General features: G+C 39.1%; 1 protein-coding gene across 1 annotated transcript; it reads right to left on the reverse strand.

Moving 5' to 3' along the window:
• Positions 1–19,032: 19,032 nt before the first annotated feature.
• LOC126266627 (prohibitin-2) lies at positions 19,033–21,412 on the reverse strand. The gene is made up of 2 exons (XM_049970987.1): positions 21,307–21,412; positions 19,033–20,263 (listed from the first exon to the last, which is right to left on the reverse strand). The coding sequence occupies exon 2, from the start codon at positions 20,186–20,188 to the stop codon at positions 19,298–19,300; it is 891 nt and encodes a 296-aa protein (XP_049826944.1). The 5' UTR covers positions 20,189–20,263; positions 21,307–21,412; the 3' UTR covers positions 19,033–19,297.
• Between the last annotated feature and the right edge of the window lie 243 nt (positions 21,413–21,655).

Here is a 21,655-nt window from a genome sequence, read left to right on the forward strand (position 1 = left end):
CAGCTCAAGAGAAATTTAAAAACAACTTGATAGCCACTCTTTGCACTGTTTCGATTATGTAGAGTTAATAACTAAAGATTTCCTGTAAGCTGAATGACAAGTACCTGTTTTTTTTTTTTTTTTTTTTTTTTTTTTTTTTTTTTTTTTTTTGGGTGACACATGGATAACAATTACTGTGTGATAAATATGGGTGTGGTTATGTGGATAATGTTAATAACCAAGAAACACAACAGGTATATCATGTAGCTTTCTTAAGAAGACTGACTTTCCTGTTAATTTTACAGTGATTAACCCGGCTTGAGTAAGCACAAATAATTTATATGTTTATATGAATAATTCTATGTGGTGTATAATTTTTTTGCTCTGAAGCTTTCACTAAAAAATGGAAAGCTGTCCCAATGGGAGATAAGTGTGAACAATATTCTCTGCTATAGATGTGGCTGTGTGAGTGGACATTAATAGTGTACTATCAATCTTTTTGTTACATTACTCATTCATAATAAGCTGTCAATTTCAGGAAAGTGGTACTTCACAGAAGTGAAACATAAGATATTCTGGTTTAAGTCATATTCAGCTAGCTACTATCTGAAATAGAGGAGGACACTGAAAATAACTTTATATGCAAAGAAAGATAAAAACATAACATTACAGTCACTCCTTCCCCGTGCTAAGCTATGTGGATTCATTTACTAGATTCCAGGTCTGCTCCTATAATGTACATACATACACTCCTGGAAATGGAAAAAAGAACACATTGACACCGGTGTGTCAGACCCACCATACTTGCTCCGGACACTGCGAGAGGGCTGTACAAGCAATGATCACACGCACGGCACAGCGGACACACCAGGAACCGCGGTGTTGGCCGTCGAATGGCGCTAGCTGCGCAGCATTTGTGCACCGCCGCCGTCAGTGTCAGCCAGTTTGCGGTGGAATACGGAGCTCCATCGCAGTCTTTAACACTGGTAGCTTGCCGCGACAGCGTGGACGTGAACCGTATGTGCAGTTGCCGGACTTTGAGCGAGGGCGTATAGTGGGCATGCGGGAGGCCGGGTGGACGTACCGCCGAATTGCTCAACACGTGGGGCATGAGGTCTCCACAGTACATCGATGTTGTCGCCAGTGGTCGGCGGAATGTGCACGTGCCCGTCGACCTGGGACCGGACCGCAGCGCGACGCACGGAGGCACGCCAAGACCGTAGGATCCTACGCAGTGCCGTAGGGGACCGCACCGCCACTTCCCAGCAAATTAGGGACACTGTTGCTCCTGGGGTATCGGCGAGGACCATTCGCAACCGTCTCCATGAAGCTGGACTACGGTCCCGCACACCGTTAGGCCGTCTTCCGCTCACGCCCCAACATCGTGCAGCCCGCCTCCAGTGGTGTCGCGACTGGCGTGAATGGGGGGACGAATGGAGACGTGTCGTCTTCAGCGATGAGAGTCGCTTCTGCCTTGGTGCCAATGATGGTCGTATGCGTGTTTGGCGCCGTGCAGGTGAGCGCCACAATCAGGACTGCATACGACCGAGGCACACAGGGCCAACACCCGGCACCATGGTGTGGGGAGCAATTTCCTACACTGGCCGTACACCTCTGGTGATCGTCGAGGAGACACTGAATAGTGCACGGTACATCCAAACTGTCATCGAACCCATCGTTCTACCATTCCTAGACCGGCAAGGGAACTTGCTGTTCCAACAGGACAATGCACGTCCGCATGTATCCCGTGCCACCCAACGTGCTCTAGAAGGTGTAAGTCAACTACCCTGGCCAGCAAGATCTCCGGATCTGTCCCCCATTGAGCATGTTTGGGACTGGATGAAGCGTCGTCTCACGCGGTCTGCACGTCCAGCACGAATGCTGGTCCAACTGAGGCGCCAGGTGGAAATGGCATGGCAAGCCGTTCCACAGGACTACATCCAGCATCTCTACGATCGTCTCCATGGGAGAATAGCAGCCTGCATTGCTGCGAAAGGTGGATATACACTGTACTAGTGCCGACATTGTGCATGCTCTGTTGCCTGTGTCTATGTGCCTGTGTTTCTGTCAGTGTGATCATGTGATGTATCTGACCCCAGGAATGTGTCAATAAAGTTTCCCCTTCCTGGGACAATGAATTCACGGTGTTCTTATTTCAATTTCCAGGAGTGTATTATCATAAATATGGATGGGCTTATGTGGGTAATACTGACAATTGTGAAACACAACTATGTTCTGTACCTGAGGAGGTATGATCATTTCTTCAAAACACTAACTTTCCTGTTACTGTTGCTGTGTTAAACTTGGCTTGAGTAAGCACAGATAGTTCACAGGCTTCAATGAATAACAGTATTTGGGAGACAATATTTTTGCTCTGAAGCATTAATGGGCCTGTAATCCTAATATTTTCAATAAAAGGCAAAAGTTGTTCTGATGCTGCTGTGTTGTTTACAAAAAGGGCCATTCCTAAGAGAAAACAGAGTGGAACAATATTTTCTGCTTCTGAAATAATGCGGCAGAATGAAACTGGAACTGGAACACTACTGTTTTATCGGGAGGGGGGGGGGGGTGTATCTGTTGAGAGGCCAAACAAACGTGTGGTTCCTGAAGAGGGGCAGCAGCCTTTTCAGTAGTTGCAAGGGCAACAGTCTGGATGATTAACTGATCTGGCCTTGCTGTGCTGGTACTGCGAATGGCTGAAAGCAAGGGGAAACTACGGATGCAGATTTTCCTGAGGGCATGCAGCTTTACTGTCTGGTTAAATGATGATGGCGTCCTCTTGGGTAAAATATTCCGGAGATAAAATAGTCCCCCATTCGGATCTCCGGGCGAGGACTACTGAAGAGGATGTCGTTACCAGGAGCCCTTAATCGGGCAGGTAGGTTAGAAAATTTAAAAAGGGAAATGGATAGGTTAAAGTTAGATATAGTGGGAATTAGTGAAGTTCGGTGGAAGGAGGAGCAAGACTTCTGGTCAGGTGAATACAGGGTTATAAACACAAAATCAAATAGGGGTAATTTAGGAGTAGGTTTAATAATGAATAGGAAAACAGAATGCGGGTAAGCTACTACAAACAGCATAGTGAACGCATTATTGTGGCCAAGATAGATACGAAGCCCACACCTACTACAGTAGTACAAGTTTATATGCCAACTAGCTCTGCAGATGACGAAGAAATTGAAGAAATGTATGATGAAATAAAAGAAATTATTCAGATTGTGAAGGGAGACAAAAATTTAATGGTCATGGGTGGTTGGAATTCGGCAGTAGGAAAAGGGAGAGAAGGAAACGTAGTAGGTGAATATGGATTGGGAGGGAAGAAATGAAAGAGGAAACCGCCTGGTAGAATTTAGCGCAGAGCACAACGTAATCATAGGTAACACTTGGTTCAAGAATCATAAAAGAAGGTTGTATACATGGAAGAAGCCTGGAGATACTGACAGGTTTCAGATAGATTATATAATGGTACAACAGAGATTTAGGAACCAGGTTTTAAATTGTAAGACATTTCCAGGGGCAGATGTGGACTCTGACCACAATCTATTGGTTATGACCTGTAGATTAAAACTGAAGAAACTGCAAAAAGGTGGGAAATTAAGGAGATGGGACCTGGATAAACTGAAAGAACCAGAGGTTGTACAGAGTTTCAGGGAGAGCATAAGGGAACAGTTGACAGGAGTGGGGGAAAGAAATACAGTAGAAGAAGAATGGGTAGCTTTGAGGGATGTAGTAGTGAAGGCAGCAGAGGATCAAGTAGCTATAAAGACGAGGGCTAGTAGAAATCCTTGGGTGATAGAAGAAATATTGAATTTAATTGATGAAAGGAGATAATATAAAAATGCAGTAAATGAAGCAGGCAAAAAGGAATACAAACGTCTCAAAAATGAGATCGACAAGAAGTGCAAAATGGCTAAGCAGGCATGGCTAGACGATAAATGTAAGGGTGTAGAGGCTTGTCTCACTAGGGGTAAGATAGATACTGCCTACAGGAAAAATTAAAGAGACCTTTGGAGAAAAGAGAACCACTTGTATGAATATCAAGAGCTCGATGGAAACCCAGTTCTAAGCAAAGAAGGGAAGGCAGAAAGGTGGAAGGAGTAAATAGAAGGTTTATACAAGGGTGATGTACTTGAGGACAATATTATGGAAATGGAAGAGGATGTAGATGAAGACGAAATGGGAGATACGATACTGCGTGAAGAGTTTGACAGAGCACTGAAAGACCCGAGTCGAAACAAGGCCCCGAGAGTAAACGACATTCCATTAGAACTACTGACAGCCTTGGGAGAGGCAGTCCTGACGAAACTCTACCATTTGGTGAGCAAGATGTATGAAACAAGCGAAATACCTTCAGACTTCAAGAAGAATATAATAATTCCAATCCCAAAGAAAGCAGGTGTTGACAAATGTGAAAATTACCGAACTATCAGTTTAATAAGTCACGGCTGCAAAATACTAACGCGAATTCTTTACAGACGAATGGAAAAACTAGTCGAAGCCGACCTCGAGGAATATCTGTTTGGATTCTGTAGAAATGTTGGAACACATGAGGCAATACTGACCCTATGTCTTATCTTAGAAGCTAGATTAAGGAAAGGCAAACGTACATTTCTAGCATTTTTATACTTAGAGAAAGCTTTTGACAATGTTAACTAGAATACACTCTTTCAAATTCTGAAGTTGGCAGGGGTAAAATACAGGGAGCGAAAGGCTATTTACAATTTATACAGAAACCAGATGGCAGTTATAAGAGTTGAGTGGCATGAAAGGGAAGCAGTGGTTGGGAAGGGAGTGAGACAGGGTTGTAGCCTCTCCCCGATGATATTCAATCTGTATCTCGAGGAAGCAGTGAAGGAAACAAAAGTAAAATTAGGTATTAAATTCCATGGAGAAAAAATAAAAACTGAGTTTCGCCGATGACATTGTAATTATGTCAGAGACAGCAAAGGTCTTGGAAGAGCACTTGAATGGAATTGATAGTGTCTTGAAAGGAGGGTATAAGATGAACATCAACAAAAGCAAAATGAGGATAATGGAATGTAGTCGAATTAAGTTGGGTGATGCTGAGGGAATTAGATTAGGAAATGAGACACTTAAAGTAGTAAAGGAATTTTGCTATTTGGGGAGCAAAATAACTGATGGTGGTCGAAGTAGAGAGGATATAAAATGTAGACCGACAATGGCAAGAAAAGCGTTTCTGAAGAAGAGAAATTTGTTAACATTGAGTATAGATTTAAGTGTCAGGAAGTCATTTCTGAAAGTATTTGTATGGAGTGTAGCAATGTATGGAAGTGAAACATGGGCAATAAATAGTTTGGACAAGAAGAGAATAGAAGCTTTTGAAATGTGGTGCTACAGAAGAATGCTGAATATTAAATGGGTAGATCACATAACTAATGAAGTATTGAATAGGATTGGGAAGAAGAGAAGTTTGTGGCACAACTTGACTAGAAGAAGGGATCGGTTGGTAGGACACCTGTCTCAGGACTGAAGACCACAACAACAACCACCACAACAACATTGCTACATGAAAAATCAATGTTTAGAAAAAGCTGTTACTACAAATAATAACCATAACTGATGTGATTCTTCAATTTGGTTAAGTCTATTAAGGTACTGCTAAATAAAATAGAACAGTCCTTTCCACTACTGCAGGAACTGTAACATGTGCCAGATAAATAAAACTATTTTTGCATAAACCATCATTTTAATGTGCCTGATTTACATAAATAAAATGACGGAATTCACAAAGTACTGAAATAAAGTGCATGCTACTACAAATAAACATTATTATTTTAGAAAACAGAGAAATAGTCTCACCTGCCTCTCATATGCTCTAGTTTCTCACATATAAGATTGAAAAGAAAGTACAGCTTCCTTTGATAATCAAAATCTGGGTATAAATTCAGAATCAATTTCGTCTCATGAACAGTTCGAACAATCTCGTCACTGCTGTCTGCAACTGCATCTGTTACTATTCCTGCCACCTGGAAAACTTTTCCCGCTTAAGCTTGTTAACTGGTCAAAAATTAACAGTTAAGTCATCCGGAGTTTATTCTGTTGTTAGGGATTATTTTGTGTTTATATAACACATTTCTTGCATTATTCTGGGAATAGTGCTTAACCAGCTGCTAACTGAAGATTACACAACCTGCCCACAGAAAAAAAAAAAAAAAAAAATTACGTTCCTCAAATGTAGAGTGGTATTTTGCTCAGTTAAACAACAGCATATGTGGGCATACTGTAATGTTTGACAGGAGTATACTGAAACACTAGTTTGATTCACATTCAAAAATGGAAACTACAATAACTATAGATGTTCATCAGGATGTATTATAAATAACATACGTTACTCGCCATTAAGTTTTTGCAATTCAAAGAGTGTTAAAGATTGTCATAAATAAATGGACATATACATAGGAGCAATTATGCTTGCTTCTGTTTTAGCATTCGGTTGTGTAGTCATTTTTGCAGGCACATCTCTCATCTGTTGCAACCATTTTCTACTGTAAAGGTATCATTGTCTTTCTAAGCTGATCCTCTCTCCCTTCCTGAAACTGATCCACCATCCACCACATGTGCTTCAATGCCTTGATTCAAAGCATGCTACTTCCATCATACTAAGCCAGCTAAATAGCACAAAGACATAGTGACAAAAGCCTTAGTGGAAGCTGAGAACTTTTTGCTGAATGAGCGTGTCAAGGGCAGATGCAGTGATTGGACAGTTTTCTGAAAAACCAGCTTATTTAAAAAATGAACTTAACTGTCCTCCCCCAATGAATGTTAACAATAAAATGAAAGATATTCGAAATGAATTTGCTGAGTGCTTCCAAACTACTGCGCAAACACCCTGTCATAATAAGTAGTTACAGTACGCTTGCTGCAAGGTACAGCAGTCTTTCATTATTGAAATAAAAATTGGCCAAAAGATTTAATTACATCTGTACTTTTCTTTTTGGCTAATCCCTGCACTGTTGGTATCCTTGATAAAAAAAACTGTTTACTTCAGTTATTTTGTGGTGGTTTTAACAAAGGATAACAGAGAAAGAATCCACTGTATCCAGTTTCTATAATCATTGCTTTGATACTGCCCCCTTCTCTTATTTTGTGATCCTTTGATCCCTAAGAGTACGCAAGTAACAAGAGATACGGAGTGACTTAGACTCAAAATATATTTGCATCAGATCTACATTGCTACTTGTCGTTTGTTGTTACATAACAGCAGTGTGTGCTTTGTGAGCACAATTACAAGAATATCCTTAAATTATACTCAGATTCATATTAAAAATAACAAATCCATAGTTAAAATAGATTATTTGCATTACTAAAATGTTACTTGGGTCCTCAATAAAATGGTTTTACACATCAACCACTTCAAATGTTGACAAATAAATGGTCTGATGAGTTATGCTTGCTTTCAGTTTAGACACAAGTGTAGGTGTTCCTGCAGTTACCTCTTTTAGTATTTTACAGTAGGAAACTTGCAATTGTATTCTGGACAAATTCTCTTCCCTCCCCCCTGAAACTTGTGTCTATCCAAACATCACAAGTGTTTAATTACCTTCACTCCAAACAAGCTGCAACCCTCATACTAATGCAGGTAATCAGGACAAAAGCATTTAAAGCATAAATGTTAGAAACTGAATTGAAAGTCTAGTACAAAGCAAGCACCTCCCTATCTATAGTGCTCCATTTAGTTTGTGCCTCTGTAAGATACCTAGGAAATAATGCTAGTGACTGCCAAGGTCTGTATAGTTTTTACTATGCACTGCTACCTGGCTGGTGTTGATGAAAAGTCTGATAAGGGGTCCAGGTTTTGGATGTGTGAGCAATGTTGCATTTTCCAGTGCTATCTTCTTGTCTTCAAATGCTTTGGACGATTCCGCAGAGCACAAGAGTTTTCTGTTGCCATGTTTTTACTAGAGATAAGCAGATCGAGATGCTGCTTAACTGCTGTGTACGGTAAATGATGGCGGTAAAAATTTACTGTGCCCATACAATGCCTAAGCCCTTTGTATGTAGTAGTATGTGGTGTACTTTGAACAGCTAAAATCTTATCATGCAGTGGTGCCAGTCCACCAGAGAACTTGAACCCCGGGAAAGACATCTGTTTCCACAAACACACACTTCTCTGCATTAATTAGGGTTCCAACACCTTTAAGCTTTTGGAAGAGTTGGTGCAAAAGTTGTAAATGTTCTTGCAAGGATTTAGGAAAGACCAATATATCATCAAGATAGCAAAAAATAAATTGGTGATCACATAACACACTATCCATAAACCTCTGCCAGATCCAAGCGATGTTGTGTAAACCATATGGCACAAAACTGTGATAAAAACAGACTGAATGGTGTTATAATAGCCTCTTTTCACGTCCTCCTTGGCCATCAGAATCTGTGAGAATGCTTTTGCACAATTGAGGACACTGGAAACAAATACTCCACTGATAGCATAGTTAAAGTTCAGCAAATGTTAGATACTGGATGGGTTCTGCTGCTGTGCAAGCATTCAGTGCTATTTAGCCAATACACAATTTCCATGTACCACCTTTCTTTTTCATTCCTTGGATTGAGAGGCCCATTTGCTGTCTAAGACAAACATGATGCCTACAGATAACATATTATTCTTCTCCCTCTGTACTGATATAAAATTTCTCTGGAGGCAGGCAATGTATGTGATACAAAACAGGCTGCATGGGCAAGGTTTTGAGTGATGATGCATAGTGTGGCAATGTAATTGTTTCGCTTTGAGTGGGTCTGTCAGTGCACAGGAGTCATTCAACAACTATGTGCAAATAGCATCACTAGAAATGGCACATAGTTCACCTGTCATGGATACTGTAGCAAAATAATCAGGTAGCTTCTTGCATGCCACACACAGATGTGGTGCACATTTCTGAAGTTTAAGTCTTGTGAATCCGAAATATGAGCCATACAACTATTCGTGTGGGCTATGATGGGACTCATGCACTCATTGCAAACTGGTGCAGTCACTGTGGCAGATAAACAGTTGTTAATCTTAGTACTGAACAACAGCCATTCACTAGCTCTGGAATCACTTTGAAAAATTTCAGAAAGTCAGCTCCTAAGACAGAGTTGCTGACAAACCTTCAAGTAGGTAAAAAATTAGGACATAAGTCTAAAGAGATCTCAGGTGCACATATGAATTGATGTGTGTGTTGAAAGTATGATAAGTAGCCGACATCAGCTCACAATACAGATGCCATGGGACCCAAATTGCATCTTGTATTTCTGTCCAACTGGAATGTCTGAATGCTACTACTGTAGCATTAGAGCACTGCAAACAATGAATGTTTCTGTTCTTATTAAAGTTTTCATTAGAAAAATTGCATGGCACTGCACATTTACTAACTTTGCATCCGAACTTTGTGTGGAGCCAAAACCAAGTAATCTTATTTTGTGCAGTATTTGCATAACAAAGTTCAGTCCTCTATACACATGAGATTTGCTAGCAGATGTAGGCCTGCGCAAGAAGTTGCACAAACTGGTATCAGTAACATTGACTGTGGTTGGCATGCATGTTTCAGGACCGGTAGCATCGACACTCGATATGTGCATCCCAGGGCCGCACTTGTAAAACGAAGGAACTTCATCATGAAAATTCTCTTCCACGTAGCTAGCCACTGTATCAGCCTTCTTCGCAAGTTCTGCCAAAGCCAGATTAGTATCTCCCATCAGCATGGAGGGTAATTTGTAGGGAGTTTGTTAAGGCACATGGCGCATAATGGAGTTTTATGTTAGATTTTCATGTGCAAATAAGTGTACTTCCCTTAAAACTTCTCAAGGTTTCAGTTGCACATAAGTTTGAGGTGAAAGCAAGTTTATTAAATTGTTGGCATTTTGTTCCTGGTAACCATACAACTTGGTCTTTGGCATCCTTGCATACACAGATTGGTATGTGTGTGGTAAATATTTCTGTAAAATATATTTAAAGTAGAAAGAATCGTTGCAAATTGATTTTAAAAGAACCTAATGCATAAAAAAATTATACATGTCAGATGGCTCAGTGCAAACATAAAATAGCTAAACCAACCTTCCTATAACACCCTGAAATCTACTCCTTAACAGTTTAGGAAAAAGTTCAAATGATGTGCAGGATTTTAGAATTTGTAACAAACAGCAAACATTGTCACCTAACATAGAACTTCAAGACTGTCAATGTTATGATCCTAAATTTGCTGTTTCGTACCTCCACACAGTGTTTCCCACTGACACACAGTCCCTTACGACCTTAGTACAAATTTCCAGTTTCCACAGACACACAACTCTTCTGATAAATTAACTGCATACTGGGGGTTGTATGTATTACTGCAGTAATAATTCATTCATGTATTTGGCTCTTGAATCAGTTTTCCCACTCTTCACACTTTGTGTTCAGATATCCTGTAAAATGAAACTTACTTCCATTGTTATTGTAAATTAAGAAGCCTGTCCTGAACATCCTGGGTCATCTTCTCTGAAGAGTAATTTTGTGTAAAAAAAACCTAAAAGGCACTCGGCTAAGATGACATATATATTACTTTCATCATTCTTTGTCACGGCTGAAAGCAAGGGGAAACTACAGCCGTAATTTTTCCCGAGGACATGCAGCTTTACTGTATGATTAAATGATGATGGCATCCTCTTGGGTAAAATATTCCGGAGGTAAAATAGCCCCCCATTCGGATCTCCGGGCGGGGACTACTCAAGAGGATGTCGTTATCAGGAGAAAGAAAACTGGCGTTCTATGGATCGGAGCGTGGAATGTCAGATCCCTTAATCGGGCAGGTAGGTTAGAAAATTTAAAAAGGGAAATGGATAGGTTAAAGTTAGATATAGTGGGAATTAGTGAAGTTCGGTGGCAGGAGGAACAAGACTTCTGGTTAGGTGAATACAGGGTTATAAACACAAAATCAAATAGGGGTAATGCAGGAGTAGGTTTAATAATGAATAGGAAAATAGGAATGCGGGTAAGCTACTACAAACAGCATAGTGAACGCATTATTGTGGCCAAGATAGATACGAAGCCCACACCTACTACAGTAGTACAAGTTTATATGCCAACTAGCTCTGCAGATGATGAAGAAATTGAAGAAATGTACGATGAAATAAAAGAAATTGTTCAGATAGTGAAGGGAGACGAAAATTTAATAGTAATGGGTGACTGGAATTCGGCAGTTGGAAAAGGGAGAGAAGGAAACATAGTAGGTGAATATGGATTGGGGCTAAGAAATGAAAGAGGAAGCCGCCTAGTAGAATTTTGCACAGAGCACAACTTAATTATAGCTAACACTTGGTTTAAGAATCATGAAAGAAGATTGTATACGTGGAAGAACCCTGGAGATACTAAAAGGTATCAAATAGATTATATAATGGTAAAACAGAGATTTAGGAACCAGGTTTTAAGTTGTAAGACATTTCCAGGAGCACATGTGGACTCGGACCACAATCTATTGGTTATGACCTGTAGATTAAAACTGAAGAAACTGCAAAAATGTGGGAAATTAAGGAGATGGGACCTGGATAAACTGAAAGAACCAGAGGTTGTACAGAGTTTCAGGGAGAGCATAAGGGGACAATTGACAGGAATAGGGGAAAGAAATACCGTAGAAGAAGAATTGGTAGCTCTGAGGGATGAAGTAGTGAAGGCAGCAGAGGATAAAGTAGGTAAAAAGACGAGGGCTGCTAGAAATCCTTGGGTAACAGAAGAAATATTGAATTTAATTGATGAAAGGAGAAAATATGAAGTAAATGAAGCAGGCAAAAAGGAATACAGACGTCTCAAAAATGAGATCGACAGGAAGTGCAAAATGGCTAAACAGGGATGGCTAGAGGACAAATGTAAGGATGTAGAAGCTTATCTCACTAGGGGTAAGATAGATACTGCCTACAGGAAAATTAAAGAGACCTTTGGAGAGAAGAGAACCAAGTGTATGAATATCAAGAGCTCAGATGGCAACCCAGTTCTAAGCAAAGAAGGGAAGGCAGAAAGGTGGAAGGAGTATATAGAAGGTTTATACAAGGGTGATGTACTTGAGGACAATATTATGGAAATGGAAGAGGATGTAGATGAAGACGAAATGGGAGATACGATACTGCGTGAAGAGTTTGACAGAGCACTGAAAGACCTGAGTCGAAACAAGGCCCCCGGAGTAGACAACATTCCATTAGAACTACTGACGGCCTTGGGAGAGCCAGTCATGACAAAACTCTACCAGCTGGTGAGCAAGATGTACGAGACAGGCGAAATACCCTCAGACCTCAAGAAGAATATAATAATTCCAATCCCAAAGAAAGCAGGTGCTGACAGATGTGAAAATTACCGAACTATCAGTTTAATAAGTCACAGCTGCAAAATACTAACGCGAATTCTTTACAGACGAATGGAAAAACTGGTAGATGCGGACCTCGGGGAGGATCAGTTTGGATTCCGTCGAAATGTTGGAACACGTGAGGCAATACTGACCTTACGACTTATCTTAGAAGAAAGATTAAGAAAAGGCAAACCTACGTTTCTAGCATTTGTAGACTTAGAGAAAGCTTTTGACAATGTTGACTGGAATACTCTTTTTCAAATTCTAAAGGTGGCAGGGGTAAAATACAGGGAGCGAAAGGCTATTTACAATTTGTACAGAAACCAGACGGCAGTCATAAAAGTCGAGGGGCATGAAAGGGAAGCAGTGGTTGGGAAAGGAGTGAGACAGGGTTGTAGCCTCTCCCCGATGTTATTCAATCTGTATATTGAGCAAGCAGTAAAGGAAACAAAAGAAACATTTGGAGTAGGTATTAAAATTCATGGAGACGAAGTAAAAACTTTGAGGTTCGCCGATGACATTGTAATTCTGTCAGAGTCGGCAAAGGACTTGGAAGAGCAGTTGAACGGAATGGAGAGTGTCTTGAAAGGAGGATATAAGATGAACATCAACAAAAGCAAAACGAGGATAATGGAATGTAGTCAAATTAAATCGGGTGATGCTGAGGGAATTAGATTAGGAAATGAGACACTTCAAGTAGTAAAGGAGTTTTGCTATTTAGGAAGTAAAATAACTGATGATGGTCGAAGTAGAGAGGATATAAAATGTAGACTGGCAATGGCAAGGAAAGCATTTCTGAAGAAGAGAAATTTGTTAACATCGAATATAGATTTATGTATCAGGAAGTCGTTTCTGAAAGTATTTGTTTGGAGTGTAGCCATGTATGGAAGTGAAACATGGACAATAACTAGTTTAGACAAGAAGAGAATAGAAGCTTTCGAAATGTGGTGCTACAGAAGAATACTGAAGATAAGGTGGATAGATCCCGTAACTAATGAGGAGGTATTGAATAGGATTGGGAAGAAGAGAAGTTTGTGGCACAACCTGACTAGAAGAAGGGATCGGTTGGTAGGACATGTTTTGAGGCATCAAGGGATCACAAATTTAGCGTTGGAGGGCAGCGTGGAGGGTAAAAATCGTAGAGGGAGACCGAGAGATGAATACACTAAGCAGATTCAGAACGATGCAGGTTGCAGTAGGTACTGGGAGATGAAGAAGCTTGCACAGGATAGAGTAGCATGGAGAGCTGCATCAAACCAGTCTCAGGACTGAAGACAACAACAACAACAACAGTCTTTGTCCTCAGGATCACATACAACCTTGTCTCATAAAAAATGATTTAGGCTAGGAGGTGAATACACTTGCACTATTAGGAAAAATGAGTGAACATCTAACAGCATCTGCTAACTTAGACCTTTGAGTGTAAACAATTATTAACTTGATATGCTGATTTGAAACAGTGTGCAGGTGAAAATTTACTCAAATTTTGTTACAGAGCATCTAAATTTCCCATAGAAAAATTGCCATGAGCTCATTCACTTAGATCACAAAAGGGCTGCTTCTGTGACCAACAATGTGCTAAAAAAACTGGTCAAATAATTGTACTCTACAGTTGTGCTTGTGTTGACATCATTTCAAACAAATATTATATCATGAAAACATTCCTCTTGATGGAAACATGCTCAGCATCCTTTGCATAGAGGCAGGGCAAGGGACTTTCCCTCAAAGTATGTCACCTATACCAACATATAACTTATAATGCACACCAGCAAATGAAACAGCTGTAGTTTGAGCAGCATCAAACACATGCCATAAAAAATGATGTCTTACAAGACTTACCAATGGCCCAGGTGTGAGAACTTAACATGGCCAGGTCCCTAAGAGTTAATACATTTAGAACTTTCAATGTGGAAGCTACACGAATTTCTCACTAAAACTGATATCCAGATATATCAACTACATTTTAAAATGTGGAACAGTGTTGCCAAGGCATAGAAGTTATTAAGTTCATGAGAACAAATTTTACTGCTGGCTTTTTTGACAATATCCGAATCAACTATGTTGTTAGGATAGATGTGCTACAGAAGTATCATCTGAAGGCTGTTAGCAATGAACCACGCCCTTTTTTTCTACTGTTCTGACTCTCTTTCTGATTTTTAACTTAACATTATTAACACAGGAATAGAAATATATTTCATATGTTCTAATAATAGCTTAATATTCTGAGGATATTGTATTGTATTCAATAATAAGAGAATTAACTCACGAAAGATGGCATCTATCATAATCTCAATGACAAGAATGTCCTTTGTGTATATTAAGGGAATATGCTCACATTTAGGTATCAGTATCAAATTATTTTACATTAAAAAACAAACAGTGAATAATGATCAATCATTAAAGGTATAGTAAGTTTAGTGTGTTTATCAAATTTACTTCTTGGAGCATCATACATCTTCAGATTTGCCAACTTAGTTGTATCAGCAATGTTAATTTTAGAGTCATGCCCCCACCTGTACAAATTTCTGTGGGCACACACAATCATCTAACAGTCTATTTGAGGGACAGGTAATCTCTTTCTACTAACAGTTTTCCATTCTAGATTCTCAGAGAGCAAGCCTTTTACATATTTCTTAGTGTAAAACAGGGACACTTATTCGAGATATATTTCTTTTCTATTCATAAACAAAACAAAATTTTAAGACGTCTCATGTATTGTTAGGATTAGCAGTAATTCTTAGCATGGCTTATGTGGAAGTCAATTATCTCTTTATTGGTAGTGCATTAGTGTTTACTAGTGCTTCACCCTCACCACTGAGAGTTTCCTTAGTTTCCACTGTGTTCCTTTGAGTAGCAACATATACATTCTCAGGTAAGGACTCTCACACATGAAGCACCACAGTATAACTAAACTGCATCACATGCCCGAGAGATTACATGTTAAAGGTTTCTCCCTGCAATAGCCATTCATCTCGTCAGCAAGCAACACACACCTAAGCTGAAGCTTCTATCACTTTCATGATCCAGATGGTTAAGTCAACATCCACACTAATGCACAGAATACTATCAAACCGGAATCATTCATTGCTAGAGCATACATATGGTTGACAATTAAGAAGATTCATAATGTGATCAGTTTCCAGCTTGTGAAGCTCTGTTCCGCCAAACCTGAATGTAGACCTTGGTTCCCGAAGGCACCATCAATCATTAGATGGAAGGAGCTGGGAAGGGTTAGTGCTGCTTAGGAATGCTGCAGAAGCAGTGTTTTTTCTCATCTTGCCATACAATATTTAAAATACTACTTCACCTGGCTTCTATCAGTATGAGGACTTTATTAGGTGTCAATATATATTGTGGTAGTAATAGAGATCCAATAGTACTAAAGCAGGAACACTATCCTGCTAGTATTTTCCATGGTAAAGTCACACCAATCTGAATCATAGAATTCTTCTTGGATCTACTAGCATTAGAAGCAGACAAATTGTCATATGCTAAATGAAACACCGTGTGTAAAAATTCCTTGGGCCACATTAAATAAGTCAACATATAGATAAACCAATCAGGAAGATAATTCTACATGTCTGCTCTTAGAAATATCTTGCATGGTGTTGATTTCAAAACTAACATGTTCACTTACTTTCATTTCCTATTGTCTTGTGGAATTATCTTTTAGGGCTATGCACCTAAAGTAGATAAAAGTATTTAGTCAGCTGAAGTGAGCAGTAAGAACAGTGTGTACTGTAGATAAATGCACTTCTCACAAAGGTTTGTTATACTCACTTATCAGAACATTTATCCTTATTGGTACAGTTATTCAATTGTCACTGAGATGTCATTTGCACAGTTGCAACAAAACATACAAAGTTGTCTACTGCTCAGTGTGGAGTTATTTACTCCAATGTAAAGTTGCTCAGAAAACTCTCAAACCAAGAAATTGGTAATCAACCAGTTAAGAAGTAAATTAAAAATGTACCTCATGAGCTCTCATTCTGCAAATCATCTCAAAGATTGAAACGTAGTCGTGTTCACAGTAAAGCTGCATGGCTAGTAGTAATGTATTGTAAAAAGAAATCTGCATTTACAGATATAGGGAACTATCATCTTTGGAAAAATTAAGTAAATATTAGCTGTCAACTATTTTTTTAAATATGAGCCCATTAATCGTTAAGTTTACAACAAAGACTATTTCAGCATTACACATATGATGTAACAGTATACTCATTTGTGGACATTTGTTGAACACAGTGAAGCCATAGTGTAGGTTCCCTGTTCTAGTTTGTTTGCTAGCATCATAGATCAGTGTCAAAAGCCTCTGACAGGTTTACAGAAGTGTAACAGCTTCATGAACCACTTTTATGAATTATATTATGGCAGATACTTTACTTCTGCTACATCAGAAGTCAAACAGTGCTCCTATTGTATCAGTAAACTTAGTCCATCTTTCATGATGCTGTTTTGTGAATGGCATGCAGGCCTGTATTTTCCACATTACCTTTCTTAGTAGGTGCACAACTTGTACGTACATTACTTAAAAAATCTGCACTGACTCAGTTACGTTAATTGAGTTTGCTGTTAACGCGCGGCTTCAGACAGTATGGAGACCAGCGTACTTTTTCCCATTTTTGAATTGTCTTCCTGACTTTTAGCTCTGTTGTGGGATGCAACATTCTGCTGGTTACTTTTTCTTCACACTTATTTTCTGTATTTATATTGCCATTAAAAGATTTTTGTAGCAGCAATACCCTCCTGTAACTTTCTTTGATTGATAATTTACATACTCAGTTAATAGTGTTCAATGTAAACAGATGTATCAAAGTCTCAGATGGTTGTCCAATATCCCCCCTCCCCCCTGTGTATTATTCAATGGCCCTGACTCAGTCATGACTTAAACAGCCCCTAAAAGAAAGCCCAACCAGCCTTGAACTGGTCCATAGCACTTTAAATACTTAGAAGACAAGGTCTTTAACAATAACAATACGAAAGAAGGATAGTTGCTACTCACAATACAGTGGAGATGCTGAGCCGTGATAGGCACAATAAAAAGATTCAAACAAGCATAGCTTTCGGCCATTAAGACCTTTGTCAGCAGCACACACACACACACACACACACACACACACACACACACACACACGTGTGCGCAACTTATACATCTGAAGTCTCAGAGAGCTGAAACTGTTTCAGCATCTCGGATATATGGTGAGTAGCAACTGTCCTCTCGTATTGTTACATTCCATCCTGTATTTTCCATTGTTTGGTCTTTAACAATAAACATACCTGTTACAACAACATTAAAGGTTATGCATTGGGTGTACATTATGTGATATCTGCTGCTGGCACCTTACACCATTTAACACATGAAACACACATTAAAAACTGGAACTGGAGCATTCACACTTGCCTTATGGGTATATTCAAAGATTAGACAATTTTATAAGGAATGAAGATGCTGAGAATGTTCAGAATTACCACAAAAAAAAAAATCAAGGCTCGAACAGGCAAGCCAATTTTCATAGCAGCAGCGTGCGAACAGTGTACTTTGTATACATGCAAAGAATAGCTGCCTATGTTACCATGGTAAACACACTTGAGCAAACTCACTGTTTAATCTCAGTTTAATTAAACAATGATAATATAAACTTACATTAGATTAGCTGAATCACTGTTTATTTAAATAATAAGGTAAACTTTTGTTATGTCACTCTCGCTGGTACAAGTGTTACCACACACTAATGACCATGAGAATGATTAAACAGTATAGTTGCATCAGGTCCCTACTAACCACTTATTTCATTACTAGTTATCTCATACATTTTTGTGTGGGATTGAACTGCTAGCTCAGAATCCAAGTCATTTTCTTGCATGGATTACAGATTTTTTCCCTCACTTAGCTTGCTGTTTATATTACATTACAGCTGCTCACTTAGATGTATGACAACAGAACCTATCACTGTTAGCTTAAGCAGTAATGAAGGAAATTGTAAGAACTCACCTGCAGAACAATGGAGTGGTACAAAATGTTTTTGTAACTGGCGCACTTTATACACAGGTGTACCCACTCGAGGATAAATTGTGAAGCCACGGATTTTCCAGCAATCACAAGGGAAAAGGTTTACTTCACTTAAACTCTGAGTATATCATTCATATAATTGGAGTAACTTTTAGCCTATACTGGAGCTCACTTATCCATTACAGCACATATACAACACTGCATGGCGTTCAAGTGCTATGTCTGAAATATTTTTAAGCCAGCAGTCTTACTTGATATTAATTTATCTTTCCTGCTTGATGCACAACTACACAAATTCTACATTACACACAAATTTTTGCTCTTCACTTGATATACAAAAATAAAGATGGTCTAATCATTAATTTGTATCCTGTCCTAATTTAACTTTCATACTTGACAAATTTAATCAAATCTGATGGCATGGCTGTCTTCCACAAAAGATGAAGGCTCTTGCCTTAACAGTTAAACCATAAGCGTTCACCTGACTTGAATATATACAACTGTAATCTGTTCAACACGTAAAAGAGAGAGAGAGAGAAGCTGAATACAGTACACTGAACCTAAAACACAAACAAGCCCACAGAGTGTGAAACATTATCAGTTAATGTTGAATTTCTTTAAATCTTGAGATTATTTATTCAAGATATTTCTATGAGTAACACAGAAGCAGTACCCGACTTGAGTAGATCACTTAAATGTACTCATTTATTTCATAATAGGAAGAAAAAACACTTTTAAACAAAAGCAATATTTATTATGGTCATATAAAATATCGCAAAAGAATATTTCTGCAATTAATAATCCACTTGAGCTCTCAGTCATTATAGTGCTATACATAACTGTAAATTATTATTCACAATCTGACACCTGAAATATTCATTGGCAGTTATCACCAAACAGTATTACAATTGGGACTGGTGACATTTTCCCCATAAGAGAAATACATAATTTGTGTGTCTACCACTGACTCTTGTTAAGCATTACAACCATCTGCTTTTCAGTGTTTTAGCTTATTACTAAGATCATCAAATGTTGGATCACTAATATTCAACATTAAGCTGTTTCCACTGAGAAAGACTTTATTTTGGGAATTGGCAATAGTTCTAGATATGCTCTGTGCAGCTCGAATTTTTCGTAACTTCAAGTATCCCGGGTTCTTTGCTACAGCCTGTCCCAACATTTTGGCAGCTTCTGCTTCACCCTCTGCTTGAACAATCTTCTGCTGTCGCTCTTGTTTTGCTCTCTCTACAACAAATGCAGCACGCTGGGCTTCTTGTTGAGCTACTTGCTTTGCCTCTACAGCTGCCGTATATTCCTTTCCAAAACTCAGTTCTGTAATTGAAACATCATCCAGAATGATATTGAAATCTTGTGCTCTTTCTGTGAGCTCCCTTCGAACAAGAAGAGAAACCTGTTGCCTCTGGGTGATTAGTTGTGAGGCATTGAACTTGGCAACAACACTCTTTAGAACCTCATTGCAAATAGATGGCAGAACTTTTTCATCATAATCTAGGCCCAGCTGCCTGTACATTATGGGCAAATTTTTTGCATCTGGCCTGGACAGCACACGCAAAGAAATATTAACCATCTGCAAATCCTTGCTTCCTGTTGGAGACGAAATTTTACGTGGTCGTGATCGTATGTCGTAAATTATAGGGTACTGGAACCATGGAATTCTAAAGTGCAGGCCTTCTGCATAAATATCCTTTTGAACACCACCAATTCTGCTGAATATTATGGCCCTGTGACCACCTTCAACAGTATAGAGGGACTGAGACACACCATATGCAGCTGCACCAGCTGCAGCTAGGATCTTCAGTCCTGTTCCAACACCTTTGGGACCCTTTCCAAAGCGACCAGCCAAATCACTTAGCTTACTCTGTGCCATTATTACAGTTTAATTCTAGGTCAGTCCTGAGCTGCTGAACCAGAAATCTCTCTTAGAAGTTAAAACAGCCAGTACCTGAAACAAGAAGGGTTCGATAACCATAGAAGATCCTTAAGCAATACATATACTGTTTGTTGCAATCATTAGACAATATCAAATATTCTTACACACACACAGGGAGGGAGGGGGAGACCTTAGAGAGAGAGAGAGAGAGAGAGAGAGAGAGAGAGAGAGAGAGAGAGAGAGAGAGAGAGAGAGAGAGAGAGACCTTACAGTAAAGTACATTTATAAAGCCTATTTTCAAATCTTACTCCACTGTGTTTTATATTTTGTTGATCTAATGTTACTATGCATTGGGCCAAATAACGAAAATTTGATTACAAACGTCAAATATGATACAGAACAAATTTCACAACCTACAAGACATAATTTTCACAACGTACGGAACCAACTTAAAGGTGGTTGGAAACTAGTATGCTGTGACAAACGGCAGAGTGCATACTGATACAATTAAATGCATTTTTTTTTAAATCTCAGTGACATAATGCAATAAGTATCCCAAAGAATCCCCAAAATAACGAAAAGGCGATGTACGAATACATATGAAATCTATAACACAACGACGGCCAATATGGTTTGTAAGTGAATTGCGTCGAGCCCCCAATAACGTAAAAGGTGATGCAATGGGCAGTAAGTCTAGAACTACAAAACTTCTTCCCACGAAAACCAAGAGGTGTCCCATGAGAATAAATGAAACCTAGTCTACCTGATGGGTACAATGCATTCCTAAAGATAAGCTCGAGTCTGAATCCATTTCATAGCGTCTATGACAAGTACTTTTCTTTCGCAGTGACAAGTAATTGGAAATGTGTGTAATATTTTAAGCGCAGTCGACTATCACTGAACAACTAAAAACTGCTAAGGTGCAGTATCAAAACAGACATAACCTCTATTCATAGTATAATAAGAGGCACCACACAGTATCGAACAGAGAGCGCTAGATTGCTTACGCACATTAAGCGACAGCTGCGTCAGACACAAAAAAAGCTATCAAATAAAAACGGACGATCACACTTCCAAATCTTGTGTAGTTGAAATAACGTTTATAGATTACTTACAGGCACTTTCAGTACATTCGCTATTCCCCAGACCCTACAAATCTCACAACCAACACCGGGCCTAAGGCGGACATCCAAAGGTGTTACATAATACAGCAAACTGTACGTAAACTCTCGGTATTTTGCATCAAAGATGTAAGTCCATGAGTCTCCAGACGGAGAGTGTTTCAGAAGTTGAATTATGAAATCCCGTATTTAGGAGAAAAAAACTGCGAATTCGAAACGCACTGAGTGTTTTACTTGACATTTCGACTCCTACAATGACCATCAAAGCGTCAATTGTTATTTCCACGCGCTGCTATGCAATAAGTTGATTTTTTTCGTACGGTCCAAAAAAAAAGAAACCCAC

Source organism: Schistocerca gregaria, chromosome 4, assembly GCF_023897955.1.
Source record: "Schistocerca gregaria isolate iqSchGreg1 chromosome 4, iqSchGreg1.2, whole genome shotgun sequence".
In the NCBI taxonomy this organism is placed as follows: domain Eukaryota; kingdom Metazoa; phylum Arthropoda; class Insecta; order Orthoptera; family Acrididae; genus Schistocerca; species Schistocerca gregaria.